The sequence below is a fragment of the Macrotis lagotis genome, chromosome X (genome assembly GCF_037893015.1).
Source record: "Macrotis lagotis isolate mMagLag1 chromosome X, bilby.v1.9.chrom.fasta, whole genome shotgun sequence".
NCBI lineage: Eukaryota > Metazoa > Chordata > Mammalia > Peramelemorphia > Peramelidae > Macrotis > Macrotis lagotis.
This window is the reverse complement of record NC_133666.1, coordinates 227358095-227375049: the sequence shown is the minus strand read 5'-3', so window position 1 is coordinate 227375049 and position 16955 is coordinate 227358095. Positions and strand designations below refer to the sequence as shown.

The 16955-nt window shown below is 34.2% G+C and overlaps 1 protein-coding gene across 12 annotated transcripts in view; it reads right to left on the bottom strand.

The window, feature by feature from the left end:
- Positions 1-16955, bottom strand: part of MEF2C (myocyte enhancer factor 2C) — a 211989-nt gene that overhangs the window by 87995 nt on the left and 107039 nt on the right. For all 12 annotated transcript variants that reach the window (XM_074207590.1, XM_074207592.1, XM_074207591.1 and 9 more), the window contains one exon: positions 4701-4904. In XM_074207590.1, the coding sequence (XP_074063691.1) occupies positions 4701-4904 (204 nt within the window). The remainder of the gene's footprint in view (positions 1-4700; positions 4905-16955) is intronic.

The window sequence follows — 16955 nt, the reverse complement described above, 5'->3', positions numbered from 1 at the left end:
CTTATATTTCAGTCTGAACATCGGAAACTGTGTGGTTTTTCTCTTTTCCCTTGTGAATAAACTAATTTGGGGGGGGTGGATTGGGAGTAGGGATAATAGTTCAAATGGGAAGCGGCATAGCATATGACCCTCCATGCTAGAACTCTCCCGCCGTTTAATTCTATTCGGTTATAATCCTTTTATTGCACATAAACAAAATTTAAAATTTAAGATTACTGAAATTTCAAAGTTTTGTTAAATCTATATGGAAACCATTTCTCAGGACTCTTCTTCCCCACAATTCACACTGTCCATATCTTCTGTACATCACAATCAATTCTATCCAAGTGTACAAATGTGACTGATTCTCTCACCTCCATCCATTCTTTTCTCCTTTCTTGAATGATCTCCATGTCTTCCTGTCTAGCCACTTAAAAGACTGGTCAAGAGAAACCTTTGCCATGTTAGAGTTTAATTGAGTCAGCAAGCATTTATGAAGTGTTTACTTTGTGACAAAGATCTCCTGGTTTACTGCCTTGTTGTGGGAGTAGTCTATCGAGAGTCGGGTTAGGATGTATCTGACTCTCATTTTGTGGCTAGATAGCACATGCTAAGGCTTGCCCAGAATTGATGAAGCACCTTGATGCCGGGCTGATATAGGAAGAATAGAAACTAATTTAAGGGCAAGAGATTCCCACAGCAGCCGGACCATTTCCATAGTTCTGTTTCCTATAAATCTTTCCGTTGAAGGCAAGTGAGAAGGATGCTTTTCATTGTCTGTGCAACTCATGTCTCCAATCATTTGATTGGTTATTATGGTCCTCTTGGATTTGGAAGGACTAGTAGTGGCAGAGGAGAGGCTTGTGTAGCTCAATGAAACTATGAGCTATGCCATGCAAGGTCACCTCAGAGGGATGGGTCATAATGGAGAGTTAAGACAAAAAGAGTCCACTGGAGAAGGAAATGACTAATTCCTCCAGTAATTTTGCCAAGAAAAAACCTCAAGGGCAGTATTAAAATCTAGTATGCTATGGTTCACCTGGTCTTAAAAAGTTGGACATGATTGAACAACAATGTGCTAAGCAGTGCGTGTGAAGCTCAGGGAATATTTTTTTTTAAAAATCCCTGCCTTCAAGGAGGCTGTAATCTAATGGCAGAGGAAACAATTATATATGAATGAGGCACATATGGGAGAAATTGTACATACTCTTAGAGGACAAACATCAGAATTAATGAGTACTAGGAAAAGACATCCTTCAGGAAGGTTTTTAGCTGAAGCTCAAAAAGAAGTCAGAGACTATAGAAATTAGCTGAACTGAGAATATTCAGGGCATTTAACTCACCATAACTTTCTTTTTAGGTTTTTGCAAGGCAAATGGGGTTAAGTGGTTTGCCCAAGGCCACACAGCTAGGTAATTATTAAGTGTCTGAGGTCGGATTTGAACCCAGGTACTCCTGACTCCAAGGCCTGTGCTCTATCCACTGTGCCACCTAGCTGCCCCTACACCATAACTCTTTAAAAAATTTATTGATACATTTTGTTTTGACAAATCATAAAAGTTACTGGCATATTCTCAGATAGCTCCAAATTTCAACTTCTCTGGGTTCAAAATGCTTAATCTGGTGATGTTAGACTGAAGAAACTATAACTGCCTCTTTAGTGTTCAGAAGCCTTCCAAATCTCCATTTGTAAAAGGAAATGGAAAATAAGCAGTGTTTAAGTGCTTCTAAACTGTTTAGGAGGGTTTGTATATTCCATTAACTGTGTCCTCCAAAAGAGACCTCACTTATGTATTAGACTCTTAAAAATCAACCACAAAACATGTATGAAGTACTTCAGTACCTGCTATACTTGAATTAAAATAATTTTCCTGTATTTGATTTAACCTTTAAAGAATGGTAAATGTTACAGTGCTAAGCAGCTAGGTGGCTCAGTGACTAGAGTCATGGGTCTGCAGTCAGGAGGACCTGATTTCAAATCTAAACATTTACTTGCTGTGTGACCCAGAGTAAGTAACTTAAACCCGTTTGCCCCATTTTCCTCATCTTTATACAGAGGTGAAGGAAATGGGATCATGAAGAGTCTGACATGACTAAACAGCAAAAAATTAAACCCTATTAAAAATATTTTCAAAGACCTAAACAACTTCCTTTATTGTCCTGAAGTTTTGCTGTTGAATTTTAATTAACACTCCTGTACTAAAAATCCTTTAATGTTTCTAGGATCTGTAATTTCATCAGTGTGGGCCCATTACCCCAGTGATGTAGACCTTGATGTCTTAAACTGTTATTAGGAATTGCTGTGGCCAAAAGCTTCATCTACTTTTGGTCAAACTTATGTTAATGATTTTTTTTTTGAATTTAAGAGATGTTAGACATTAACGATTATATACACCAACCCTTTCCAGCTTAGTAGGAAATGTGAAAGTTCAAAATACAGTTATATGACCTTTGAGAAGTTAAGGCAACCCTCACAGCAAGGTGATGGATCCAAGCATTAAATATTACTTGAAATAAATGAGTATGGTCTTGAAAAATGGAAGACTTTGTCTAAATAGTATTCCTTGGCTTCCTTGAAGTCCAGCTTATTAAGATCCCATTTTCAAGCTTTCTTTATTCTAGTGCCTTCTAATATATCCAAATATCCTGTATATGGCTTGTCTATACATATTTGTTTGCTTAATGTCTCCCCTATTACACTATGGCTCCTCTTGTCTTTTGTTAACACAATGTTTGTAACATTGTATTTAATGAATTGTTACTGACCCACTGATTGACTGACATAATAACTTTTGTATTTTTTTTTATTTTTGCAGGGCAGTGGGGTTAAATGACTTGCCCCAAGTCACACAGCTAGGTAATTATTAAATGTCTAAGGTCACACTGGAACTCAGGTTCTCCTGACTCCAGGACAGGTGCTCTATCCACTGTGCCACCTACCTGCCCCAGACATAATGATTTTTGACTAGGAGACACTTAAAATAAGAAAACCACGAGAATAGACTACATCATAATTTCCATACAGTCACATACTTATGTATTTACATTCTGAAGCAGTGTGGCATCATGAATAGAGAAATCCAGCTTGGAAGAATCATTTAACCTCTCAATAGCCCAGGCAATTTTCTAATGCTGTAAGCTATGCAAGATTTGCCAATGTGCATTGTCACAGAGTTTCCATACTGATTTCTCAGACACCCATGAAATTACAGGTTCAGAGTAACAATAAAAGAAGATATTTATATTATATGTCTATCTAGTTATCTAGATATATAGGTATCTATATAGATATATTCACATATTTGTATATAGGAAGATATAAATATAATATAATTTCTAGGTTATAGTAGGTAATTTTTATAATTTCCTTAAAACATAAGGTATTTTTCAGTTAAGCATAAACTTTATTTATAATGCACAATTTGAATGATGTCTCAAAAGTATGTTGCATGACGTCTATTCATAATTTACTTTTTGTTCCTTAAGGTTACTTTTTTTGCTTAGTCTTTTAATGTAGAAGATTTACAAGCTTGACATTCATTGCAAACTTACAAATAACTTTTAGTAATATCTATTATTAATAGTAAAGTTAAAAAAACACTTCTAACTGTTGAAGGGGAGGAAGAATGTGGAAAGGAGAACTATAGGATGATTGATTCCATTTGAACAAAAACTATTATTTCTGTAATATAGACCTAGGCAAAATAATGCAGGAATGATTTTTACTTTGACCTAAATGACTTCAATAAATTAATTTTTCAAAATATTCCAGGAAAATAGGAAAAAAATCTCAAGACCCAAGAGAGATGGAAAAGAAAAGTAAGCTAATAAAAGTGGAAAAGCTCTCATCTTTTACTTTCTTTCCCCTAGTATTTGCTGCTCATGAAAGGAAGCCCTTAGGATTATTTGGTAGGTGATTCAAAGCCATTTAAAACTACAACACTTAAAACATGGTGTGTGCAGAACAATTTTATTATCCTTGCTCTTGTGACATAATGCTTATTAATATTTGCTGGTGTCATGTCATTTCTTCCCCTATCCCACAATCATATACATTTGAGGATGTTATCTGCTGTCCTCCTTTCCTGTCCTCCATCTCAACTCATAAGCTTTGTGAATCTCTCTTTCATGGTCACTTCAGGTATCATGACCTCTTCTACAAAGTTTTCCCTGATATATCCCTCTCTTTTGAATTTCTCATGCCACTGTTTTATTTTTAACCTCTCCTCTGAATTTAGTCATATTCTAACTTCCAAATCATAGTTAGTAATGGATAGATATCCTATCCTATACTCCAAGCTCCTTTAGGACAAGGGTTATGAAGTTCTTAACCTGCCAGACAACTAAAACACTTAGTGTATTGAAAGAATATCACACTAATTCTTAATTCAATATAATAAATATGAATTAATATTTGTAAAAATATACATTGCAACAACAAAATTTAGAATTATTTCTTTGTCAAATACCAGATCCTGAAGTGGATCAAGCTGTGTAATTTTAAATAAATAATTTTCTCTAGTATGGCAGTTATATATGTGAGAAACTATGTAAGCAGATCAATCATAATAGTATCAGTTTTAACTAATCCCCCCCCTTCTTGATATGACTACATCCTGAAAAGAGAATTAAATACTGCCGTTCAGAAGCAATATAAACATTTGATGAGATGTTCTATAGTTATATCAAAACTTTACTATTCCCAAAGCCTTAATTCTTACCTCAACAATGTCTGAATTTGTTCGGCTCTCATGTGGCTCATTGTACTCTGTGTATTTCAGCAACACTTTGTCCATGTCCGTGCTTGCATACTGGAACAGTTTGTTGGTGCTGTTAAAGATGATTAGCGCAATCTCACAGTCACATAGAACACTTAGCTCATAAGCCTTCTTCATTAACCCAAATTTCCTCTTTGTAAATGTCACCTGGGAAAAAAAAAAGGAAAACAAGTCTGTTAAAAATCATGTGTGTTTTTTCAAGTATTCCTTTCTTTCTTAAAACAATAACATTATCTGCTCTACTCTCTCAAGCACTCCCACATTCAGAAGAGAGGCAAATAAATACAAAATTGTTTTTTTAAGCAAAGAACCTGTAGAAATATGTGTAACTCAAGTCATCATTTGAAAGTAGAATTTTTTGTGATGGCAAGCAGGGAAGTTGCTTTTTTTTTATTTCACAATCTATTGTACTAGCTTTGGAACCATCAATTTACAAAATGTAATTCCAAAGCATCAATATTTTGCCCAAATATATTGTTTCATTTACTCTCCCTTCCCTTCTCTTGTCTACCTTTGCCTTCTCTTCCCCTCCCTTCTAAGGATTTTTCATATTTTAAGTTTGCATTTCAAAGGCTCACTTTTTAACTCTGGCAGAAACTATTGTTATTCCTCAGGCCTTACTGGTAGGCATAAAGTTAGCTAATTTAAAAGTTAACATTAATTTCTTATTCATTTAATTCTGATAAAATAGAGCTATGATCTCAGAGATGATTGCATATTGCACAATAGCAAAACAGCCCTAGAGTCAGAGGATTTGAGTATAAATTCTGCCCCAAACACATGCTATCTATATTGTCTTTGGCAAGTTATTTAACATCCCTGAGACTCCTTATCTGGAAGGCGAATAGTATTTAATTACCTCTAAGATCCCTTTAGTTCTAGATCAATGATCCTATGATCTCTCTTCTGGTCAACACAAAATCAGAACTTAGTTAATACTTTTAGACAAAAATGAAAAAGAAAAATTCAGTTCTATTCTCCTGAATATCATTCTTCTGGCTTAACCAGGATATAAACTGTGAAGTTATCATTGACTCTTTTTTATCTTTCTCCCATTTATTTAATGTTTTGCCAAATTCTGTTATTTCTTTTTTCAAAATGTCTTTTAGATTTACCTATTTCCTTCCATTTGTACTGTCAGTACTTCAGTCAGATCCCCACAATCTCATATTTGGATTACTAAAACTTCCAATTTTAGCAACAATCAACTTTCTAAATGATTTCCCTACCCTCATTTCTCCTTCCTCCATTTATCAACATATAGCTACAAGGAATATCTAAATTTTCCAAATTCTAAATATTTCAAAACTCTAAGTTCTAAGTATCCTAAACAATCTAAATTTTGTTTTTATCATGTTACCATCCTCATCTTATGAAGCTCTGCAAATACCATATTAAGTTCAAATTCATCTGTTTTGTCTTCTTTATCATCATAATTGTTTCCCTCATTTGGAATGCTTTTTCCCCCCCTTAAGACTATTCAGATTCCTCCCATCCTCAAAGCTTAGGTCACGTCTCATGTCTTTCAGGAAGCCTTCTCTGACCACTACTTCCCATGCTGATGGTTTATTTCATCTCCCCCCCCCCCCCACTCCTTCTTAGTTTTACTTTTTTTTTTTACCAATTCCTCTATCATCTGTGTTGATTTTATTCTTCATGTTGTTGACCTCATAATCCCTTAGCCTGCTTTATTAATCTCTTCCTATCCAGAAACTATCTCCACTGTAACTCAGATCACAAATGGAGTGGTCAGATTTTTAGACCCTCTTGTCACCTATGACTGTCCTTTCTCTGAGATCCAGAATTTTGAAAATCTACTCTAGAAGAATAAATTTAATCAACCTATTCCTTTTTCAACTTTGTTTTACTCATCCCAAGTCTGTTTTTAGCCCTTCCAGTGACTCCTATGCCTTGATCCCTCTCTGATATTACAAACCATCACCCTATGATGGCTTTACTTCATCCCCTTTAAAACCTTAACTTAAGGTCAACTATCTCAATGAGCCACTGTCTTCTCCCCTCACATTACCTGTTCTTTATAAAGCTTGTATTCTTGCTTTGATATTTTCCTACTTTAATTCACCTATACCAACTGCCTTCTCTGCTTCCATTTTATAGCATGGTTGAAGGAAGATAATAAATCCTGCTATGCTGACTTTATATGCTATAAATTTAAATTTTCTAATCTCAACTGGGTCTTTCTGATGCCCACCAATCCTTTAATTTGTATTTTATTGACTCCCTAAAACATTTGTATCATCAGTCATTCCCTCCATTTTTAGTATCCCTCTACTTTTTTATTTAAACATCCCTTAGACATAGAAAAACAAAAAGCCTTTCCTTGACTCTGCTTCTCTCTCAAACTATTATCTTTCTGATACAAAACAAAATTTAAAGTGAGAAGAGACTTTACAAGCCATCAAGTCTAATCCTATAATTTTTATAGATGTGAAAACAGAGGCAAAGAACAGTTAAGTGACTTGCCTATGGTCATAAAGGTAATAAGTATCTGAAGTGGGATTTGAACCTAGGTCTTCCAGATTCTATGCTTGGTGCTTTCCTCCTTTCTCTCCCTCAATCTACATCAAATTAGTTACCAATTTCTCTTATTCTACTTTCAAATCCATTCCTTATTCTCATGCTGACTACTCCAGTTATCCTATATCACCTTCTGAGTCACTTTGCTTCTGCTATTGTTTTTTGAGTTCATCCTTTTCACATTTGCCAAAATAAACTTTCTTGTCTGTTAATTTGTCGCTTTATTTTTCAGAAACAATAAAGTTAAAACCTCACAACAAATTAGCCTGAAATTTAAAGCCCTCCACAAGTCATTGCCACCTACCTTTCCAGCTTTATTTCACATTACTCTTCCTTCTCCTCTTTATCTTCTAGTTAAATTAAACCACTTCTTCTTTGACTATTGATCCTATACTCCCCTGCTTGTGTATTTGTTTAATAAATTTCCAGTACATAGAATGCATATATCCTTCCTTACTCATTTTTGAAATCCTTCCTTTTAAAGTTCAATTCAGGTGATAGTTCATTAAAGAAGCCTTTCCTAGTAACATCCTCTCCCCTCCTACCATCCAGCACCTAGTCTTCCAATGATATCTCTTTCCTTAAACTTTCTGATCATATTTTGTTTATCTTTTTTCCTTGTCATATTTTAACTTTATCATATTTATTAGTGTACATTATCTCCTGTGTTAGACACGCTTGTATACTTAGAGTTTAAAACTGTTTTGAACAGATTAGCTTTTCTTTGCTTCCAACTTGTTGAAGCTCTCAATTTGCTTCTAACTGGAATCCTGGGTCCACTGACCCTCTGAAACCAGTCTTGGATCATGGCAGATGGAATAGCAGGAGTCTCTGGCTCTTGGAGCCCTTGAGGACAAACCAAGTTCAAGTCTTGCTGCTAGTAGCCTCACTTAGATAATAATGATACTCTAAAACTCCCAGAGAACTTTAAATGCTTTCTTTACAATAAATCTATGAGTTAAGAAGTACGTATATTTTTATTCCCAATGATGAAACTGAGACTCAGTGAGAGTGACACAGTTTATTTAGTAAGTGTTCAGTCTGGCACTTGAACCAAAATTTTCCAACTCCCAAACTAGTGCTCTTTCCACTGAACTGTTGATCTTGGCTTATTAATGCCCGAACTCTTTTGTTTGGTGTGCTTTCCTTCACTGTTGCCCAGAACCTTTGCTGTTGTTTCTGAAAATTTATTCTCCATTACTCTCTGCTTATTCTCTCTGAAATCTGGGTTGAATATAGCCTTAAGCAAACTATTCATTCCTTCCTGTCTAAATTATATTTCCTAGACTCTACATCTCTTTATTGCTCAGTCTCATTGTAAATATACTTGATTTGGAGTCAGATGATCTGAGTTCAAATTTTAACTCTTCCGCTAATTTTGTGATTTTGAGAAAGTCAACTCTGTGGGGTTATCAGGGAAAAAAAAACCCATTAGCTGTGCTTCATAATCCTTCCTTCCCAGTCCTTAATCTATTTTTTGTCCCCCCCATCCCCTCTTTCCACAGTGTTCTTAGAAACTCTCCTCTATTAAATCCTACTTTAAGCAAAGGTCTTTTCCTTTCACTTTCTCTCATAATTTTTCCCCTAAAGTAGCCACATCCTTTTTAGTTTTATCTCTGAGAATGTCTGCCCATTTTCACATCAGGACAACAGAAGGAATTCCTTTATCTGAAAGAAATGAAAACCATGACTAGGAATTCCAATGGAGTGGGATGCCAGTGATGTATTATATGAACATTCGCCTGTATAGTAGCCAAAGCACATTAGAAACAGGGATTGTGGGATTTAGAATGTTTAAAGGAAACAAGGGTAGAGAAGAATACTGTGGAACAACGAATTACAACTAATTAAGAGCGGTGTGTGTGTGTGTGTGTGTGTGTGTGTGTGTGTGTGTGTATGTGAAATGGGGCAGCCATTCTCTGAACTACAAGAAGATGGAGGGAAGGTGAAGTCAAAAGAACCTGAATTGAAGTGGGGTTTAAAAGAGATTTCAAAATGATAGAGCATCAAGTGAGGGCAAAAGAGAATATGGTTTAGGGAGGACTTGAGTTATGAAGCACAGAGGTAGAGGTCTTTTTGATGATCTCAGGTATCTTGATGGTATGTCCTGGTAAGGGGATGAGTTTCAGTGTGGAAGACCAGCAGCAATGAAACTCTGAAGTGTGGCAATTTAGGGAATAGTAGATGGCAGAGATAGGGGAAGAAAAGCATATCCCTTAGCCAGTCTCCATGGATATCAGAATCTGAGGAAAATCTCTGACTACCAGGTTCCAGTTCTTATATAAAAATATCTACTATAAGTTATTAAGATGATGAGCCCTATTTGACTAAAAGTGTGGGGCAATGAACTCAATAAAGGGAGGAAAAAGCATGACAATTTCTTTGAGTTATTTTATAGTGTTCTAAAAATTTGGTATGCAAAACACAAGATCATCAATTATAAATGCTATAAATAATTATGGACAATGATTTTCCCCTGTTATAATTTTCTAAGTAAATTAGGGACAGGCCACTCTTTTTCCTGCTTTAAGGTAAATAAAAGTATAGGCTTCATTAATAAAAGATTTATATTTTATTTATTAAATATACATGAAATATATTTGATTTAAGTGAAGGTAACATTAACAAAGTAGTATTTGTCTTCAGTTACATGGGAATTGGTGGCTTAATGCAGTGGTAGAAGAATTCAAATACATGTAATTTATAAAATGTTTTAATCTGTTGATTTCCTAATGCAAACCAATACTAGATGTAACCTCTTTCCACCTTGGAATCCCTGCTGGTCATGCCACAGAGAACATGACATTTCTGTGTTACTAATTCCTACCCAGCTAGTCTTTCAGTGCAAAAATTTCTTTTACATGTCTATTGTCTGTATTTTTCTTTGCACTGCACACTAATGGCACACATTTTTTTTATAGAATTTAATTTGTAGTTCTTACCAAGATACTTCTAACAAAATATAGATTTTATAATACTTTCATATCTGATTCTAGAACTATTTAAAAATCAGTTTATCTATTCCTAATCTTGTATATGTACAAATCAAATGTATGTATGTATATGTACAAATCAAATGTATAATCTCAAAGAACTAAATGCAGTTTTTAAATGAATGAAAAATAATGGAATTGTTATAGATAATATTGGTACTAAGATCTTGAGAGAACAGATCTATTCAGTTTTCTTCCCTCATATGCAAGTGCCAGTTAAAATCCTGCCATATACAAATAGTTTTCTTGTTCACTCTTACTTCTAGTGTCTTTTCTCTATGATTATCTTTCATTTAACATCTTTAATTTTTGCTTGTGCATAGCTGATGCATATAGCTTCCCCCATTAGAGTGTGAATGTAATGAGGAAAAGGACTGACTTTTTTTGTTTGTTATTTGTTCTTTATTTTTACTCTTTTTGTACCCTGTCACTTAGTATAGTGTCTGGAACATAGTAAGGACTGAATAAATGCTTGTTGACTTGAAGAAAAATGAAATAAAAAAAGGACTTGTGCTAGGTGCTTGGGATAGAAAGACAAAAATAAAGAGAATAGTGTTAATTGAAGGCCAGATTTTACTGTTCTTTATCTGAACTCTTTGAAATACCAATGCTCTTCAATTGTTTTCATTTTTAAACCATTAAGAAGCAACCACTCAGGAAGAGATGAAGCATTTACTTGATTATATCTGTACATCAGTATTATTTTAATAAGTGAAATAGGCAACATATCACATGCAAAATATAAGCTGTATTGACTCAAAATACCTTAATGTATCTAAAACCACTTTAAATCAGACTTGGTGACCACAAATTGTAGATGGACTATCTCCATACTGTATGGTTTCTGTAGAATAGAAACCTCAAAATTTAGTTCGTTAGAGCTTCTGGCCATCAAAGTTCACCTAAGTACTAAAATAACTTTAAAACCACTATTTACTTTACCATTCAGTACCTCCATACATTTAACTTAACCAAATATGCTTCAGGATGATGCATACTTAATAACACTTATCAAAAATGCAATGCATATAGGTTTTCTATTAAAACTACAGATTGAGTGACAAATATATTAAACCATTTAAAAAATCTTCAAATTTTGCTCTTAATTGCTCTAAATTTAATTCAGTATTATGTTCATGTTCTTCATAGCATCTCTCCAAATGTATTTCATAATGCTTTTCCCCATTGTTCATAGCTAGATAAAATTGTTTTTAAGCATTAATGTTCTTAAAGAGTCCTAGGATATTACTCTTCTTTTAAAATATGCCACTCAATGACAAAGATTGCAATTCAGAGCTTTTACATTTAAACATGATAATGTACTATAATGATTACATTTTTCATACTTTTACAACAGTTTGCAATGGGGAGAAGTCCATATTTCTGTTTCAAAAATAGTATTTTCAACTTTATATGAGCAAGGAAACTGTTTAAGGTAGTTAAGAGGAAAGAATGTTTCCAATGTGCACATCAATAAGCATGCATAGTGACAAGGAGTAAATCCAATAATGTATAAGTGAGTAGTGCAATTCAACAGAATTTATTTCTCAATTTTCTGATAGCTTAAAAAAGTTAGATATGTACTGAAAATAAAATTAGTTTACAGATATTGACCACCATTAATTTCCTTTACATCTTGGATTTTAAAAGCCTCAGATGTAAAAGTGACATTGTATTAAGTTTTGGATTTTGAAATTTAACTCTTCCTATGTAATAAAATCAGCATTTAGTTTATGCCTATATCAAGCCCACAAACCAGGTTTTTGAAGAGGTAAACAGGGTATAAATCAGACTTAAGCACTTTTGAGGTTGTAAGAATAATAACTGCCCAAGTATTACTTAGGCAATTGTTGGAATGCATCCACAGTTTTAAAGAAGCAAAGGAAATGATACTATAGAGAAGAAAGGCATTTGCCAAATGGCATTATTTTCTTATGAATGGTATTGAAAATACCAATGCTTCAAATCAACACCATTTATTTAAAATTAAAAATTCCTTTAGGAAGTACAGACACACTCATAATTCCAGTAGATTTTAATGATTTTAATAGTCTTTTTCTTTGTTTAATAACTAGATAGAACTTTTCTTTATATTTGCTCACCAACTTTGTTCTGGACATGGCAAGAAGGTTAAGTGCATTATACTTTTCAAGTCAGGCTGAACCAAGAAAAGCATTAAGATATAAGGTGTATTTTTTTTTTTTGTGAAAGTTGTGAGTTAAGTTCTCAAAGAAAGTTTCTTAAACTTTCAACCCCTGTCTTCTCCACTGTTCCATATTCTGGGTTCTCTAGAAATATTTTAAAGTCCATTTCTAACAACTTGGATTACATATCACCTGTATGAAGAGTACTATACAAAGTTCAGGTCATTCTACTCTATTCAATATTTATTTAATGTATACTGCATGTTAGCCACTATGTTGAGTTCTGGGGATTCAAAGACTTTCACAATACTATCTCTTTTCTCAAGGAGATAATATTCTGCTCTGCAGGAATAAAGACAGAAAGTCAAGATAATTTGAGCTAAGAAAAACTACTAACTACTGAGAATATCATGGAAGGTTTCATGGAGTAGGTCGAATGCCATTAACCCTTGAAATCAGACTATCATGACAAAAGGTGGAAATGAGGAGGAAGTAAATGTACAGACACAGATAGAAGATGAACTGCTAAATTCTGGAATATGGGATACATGAAATGATTAAAAAGGTATTTTAGAATCAGGTTATGGAGAACTTTAGATACTTGGTTGAGTTTATACTTTTTCCTACTGGAATTTTTTGAACCAAGGAGGGATGTGGTCAAATTTGTGCTTCTCATAATTCTTAGAATTGTTGTTTGGGAATATGATCTAGAGAATGTGCAAAGAACCAACTAGGACTAAATGTCCAAATGAGACAGATGGAAGATAAAAACCAATCAGAAGGTAAAATTGTAAAGGTCTTCATGAAGATAATTTTGGCAGTTGCATGACTGAGAGGGACAGGGGGATATAAGAAGAAGGTCAGTGAGGAGGCTAGTAGTCATGTGAATGGAGAAGAAGGATTGTATATGAGAGATATTGCAACAGTAGAACTGACAGAATATGAACACTGATTGGATTTAACATGATGAGAGAAAGAAGATAATTCTGCAAGTTTGAAGCTCTAGGGGAGAAGATGTTCGACATGTTGTTAAAGTTGGGAAGAAGTGTCCAGTTGGTAGTTGACAAAATGGAACTAGAATTCAGAGAAGATGAGTTTCAAGAATTTTGAAATTGAGCTGATTTTTGAGTAGAATTACAAAATCTTACCCATTAGTTAAAAGAATCATTTAATACTACTACTACCTATATCTGATCAAAATTCTTTTTATAATATTTTCAACAAATAGAAAGCCAACTTTTACTTGAAGTTTTCAAGGCACCAGGAATCTTAACCCAAGTTCTATGAACTTGAAAAGAAAACATTTTGGTAACTGCAATTCAATATAATTGGTTTCCTTTGCAATATATCTATCTCTATTTCTATATCTGTATTTAATTTAATAAGTTTAATAACAATATTATGAGAAATGATAAATAGGCTTCACCAAATAGGGACTGATGATACTCAAAAAGGTTAAGAACTTTTGCTCCATGTGTAGTAATTCATTACTGACTGAGGCAGTCTATTATGCTTTTTTTTTCTATTACATTTTAAATTGTAAACTTTTCCTAACCTAACATTTAAATCTGTCTCTATACATCTGTCACTATTGACTATTACTTCTGCCCTCTGACTAAGCAGAATTAGTAAATATACCTCTCCTTGATAATATTAAGGATTTGGATAAGAATATATATTTTTCCTAGTTCTTCTTTACTGAAATCAACACCTCTAGTTCCTTCAACTAGTCCTCAAATGGCCTGTCCTTCTCTGGAACTGCTCCAAAATAGTGTGTGCAGACCTGAACATAACACTGTGGATTCAGTCTGATCAGGATGGGATTGACACTTTGAATGTGCTAGTCACTCTTTGTTTTTTAATATAGCCGAAGAACTCATTAACTATATATATATATATATATATATTATTTAGTTATATTCTAGCCTTACCCTTGTAAGGATGCTTTTTTGAACCCAAGTAAAGAACTTTAAATTTATATCAATGAAATTTTGTCTAATTTTCATGATATCTTTTTCTTTTAATATCTATATTTTCCAGTGTATCTTTATTAAATTTCTTTTACTTGTTCCTGATAGGGTAGGAATATTAGATAGATCTATGATTTCACTGTTGTAGGGAGCTCCTAAATAAGGAAATTCCATTGACTAATATAGACTCCTTTTCTGCAACCTAAACAGAGAGTCACCCAGGCCAATCAGAGATTAATTGATTTTCTTAGGATTATGCAGCCAATATGTATCAGAAGAAGGGTAGATATCTGTGCTTTAAGGAAAGCTCTTTCTACATTACACCAGGCTGTGTTTCTTAATTCCTATACATGCACACACATATGTGCATATACATACATACATGCACAGCAGAACCACAATATAGCACATGTGTATGAATGTATACATGTTGGTATAGTATAAGTGAACATATATATATATATATATATATATATATATATACATGTGTCATAAAATATACACATACATATGTGATTTTTATGTCATCTACCTTTTGCCGTGTATTCTTTCTACATCTCATAGAACTATATCACACACCAAATAATTTTTTAAAAAATCTTTATTAAATTTCATCTTATTAAATTCACTAAATGACTGTAGGAGCCAGGTTCTGTAGGAGGTAAGAATGAATAATGAATCGTGATATTTCTTATTCTGTGACCAGATAAAAAGAAAAGAGTAGGTGATAATACAGAGAAGTTTTGAAGAATGAAGGGGGGGGGGTTGAAGGAAGGGAGTTTACATCAATTAGCCTCAGTCAGAAGATTAGTGAATCAGTGAAGTAGGAGATGATAACAGCATAAATCTGGGGTGTGCCTGGAGACTTGGGGAAAGAGGAAAAGGTCGGGAACAGAAGCCAGCTTATATGTTGTGGGGAAGAGATAGAAATTAAGTAAGAAGGATGATAACTATTATCAAGAAGCAGTGAATGCTGAAGGAAACAGGGATCAAAATGGGACACAAAGGAGGAAATTTTATTACTATCTTTTAAAATTTAACATATACCTTTAAAACAAACTACATAACTGAAATTCATAACTTTACATATAGTCCTCTTTTTGTCTTTTTTGTATTTAATGATTAAAACAATAATGAAAAACAAATAAATAAAAATATAATACCTAAAAAGGAGAATTTTAAAAAGAAGCAGTGAAATCTCATCTAAGTTTATATTCTATATGTGGACAGTGCTGAAACCAGTTATATGCTATGACTTCTTATAATTTTTTCAGCCTAGAAGCAGGAGCAGAAAAGTCAAATGGCAAGGATTTCATTTTACTGAGGTGATTGTATATGTAGAAAGAGACATAAACACAAAGTAATCTGAAGATGGAGAAAGCACATATGGAGCCACGTTTTTATGGAATGCTTCACAGAGTATTTGAAAACTGTTAAACCTTGAAGCCTCACAAGGATTCTAAGACATGAAAAGGAATAGGGAATATATTGTAAGCATGAGGGAGTGTACAGAGGTTTGTATGACTTCTTTTTTATTGAATCAATCTCCAAGAATGAAGATTAATAGGTCGGAAACAGTGAAATGTCAGGGAAGTAAGGAATTCTAGGACATTGGATAGTGAATCATTAAAGTGGCAGAATATAGGGTCAAGGCTGCCTGTGGAGGTAAATTAAGCCAGATTGGAATGGAGAAATAGGAATAGAACAAGGGATTTAAGGGGTCCTTTGAAATATAAGGTGTGTGAGACAGTATAATGATGATGATGATGATGATGATGATGATGATGATGATGATGATAATCAGGTCCCTTGGTGAGATTTCAGCAGAAAAAGGTCATAAGTAGTGAAAAGACAAAGGCATTTAAATGTTAAGGGGAAGTGGTTCAGATGCATGATAAACATTCTACAACCTAGAAATGGTTTGTGGCTTGGATAGCTCAGTGGCATATGAAGAGACTAGCAAAGACCAATGAACTGGTCTCAAGGGCACATACTGTGTTCTTAACTTTGTATCTAGTTAAACATCTGCATAAACCTCCAAAGGAATTCTGGGAAGTGTAACTGACACATCAGGACTGATCACCTTAAGTCTTTGGTGGAGTGCCTTGCTGATTTTTCCTACTAACTTGGTGGAGGAACTAAATTTTAGAGCAGATGCTTTGAGGTAGTTAAATAGGAGAGGCTTCTACTCATTAAAGGCAATGGGTTATTGCTTTAGCTAAAAGAACTCAGAAACATGGTGGAAAAGAGCACTGTAATACCTCAGCCAAAGACAGCATAGTACCAGACAGTCCAGTTAGTAGCTGAATGTGGTGCTGAAAGACTGTGAGTGACCAATGAAGAATAAGCCCAGCAAATACAGAGGATGTCCAGGAGAGACTGTGTCCTGAGAAAACCCTAGCAATCACGAAGCCTTCCCAGTCCAGTTGTAGCTGCATAGCAACGGAGACACTACCCTATATAAGAAACAACTCAAGCCAAGCTACCAGCCCACAGGCATGCTAAGCTCTGTGAGGAGCTAGTTCATATGAGCATCAGAGTAACTCACTTGTT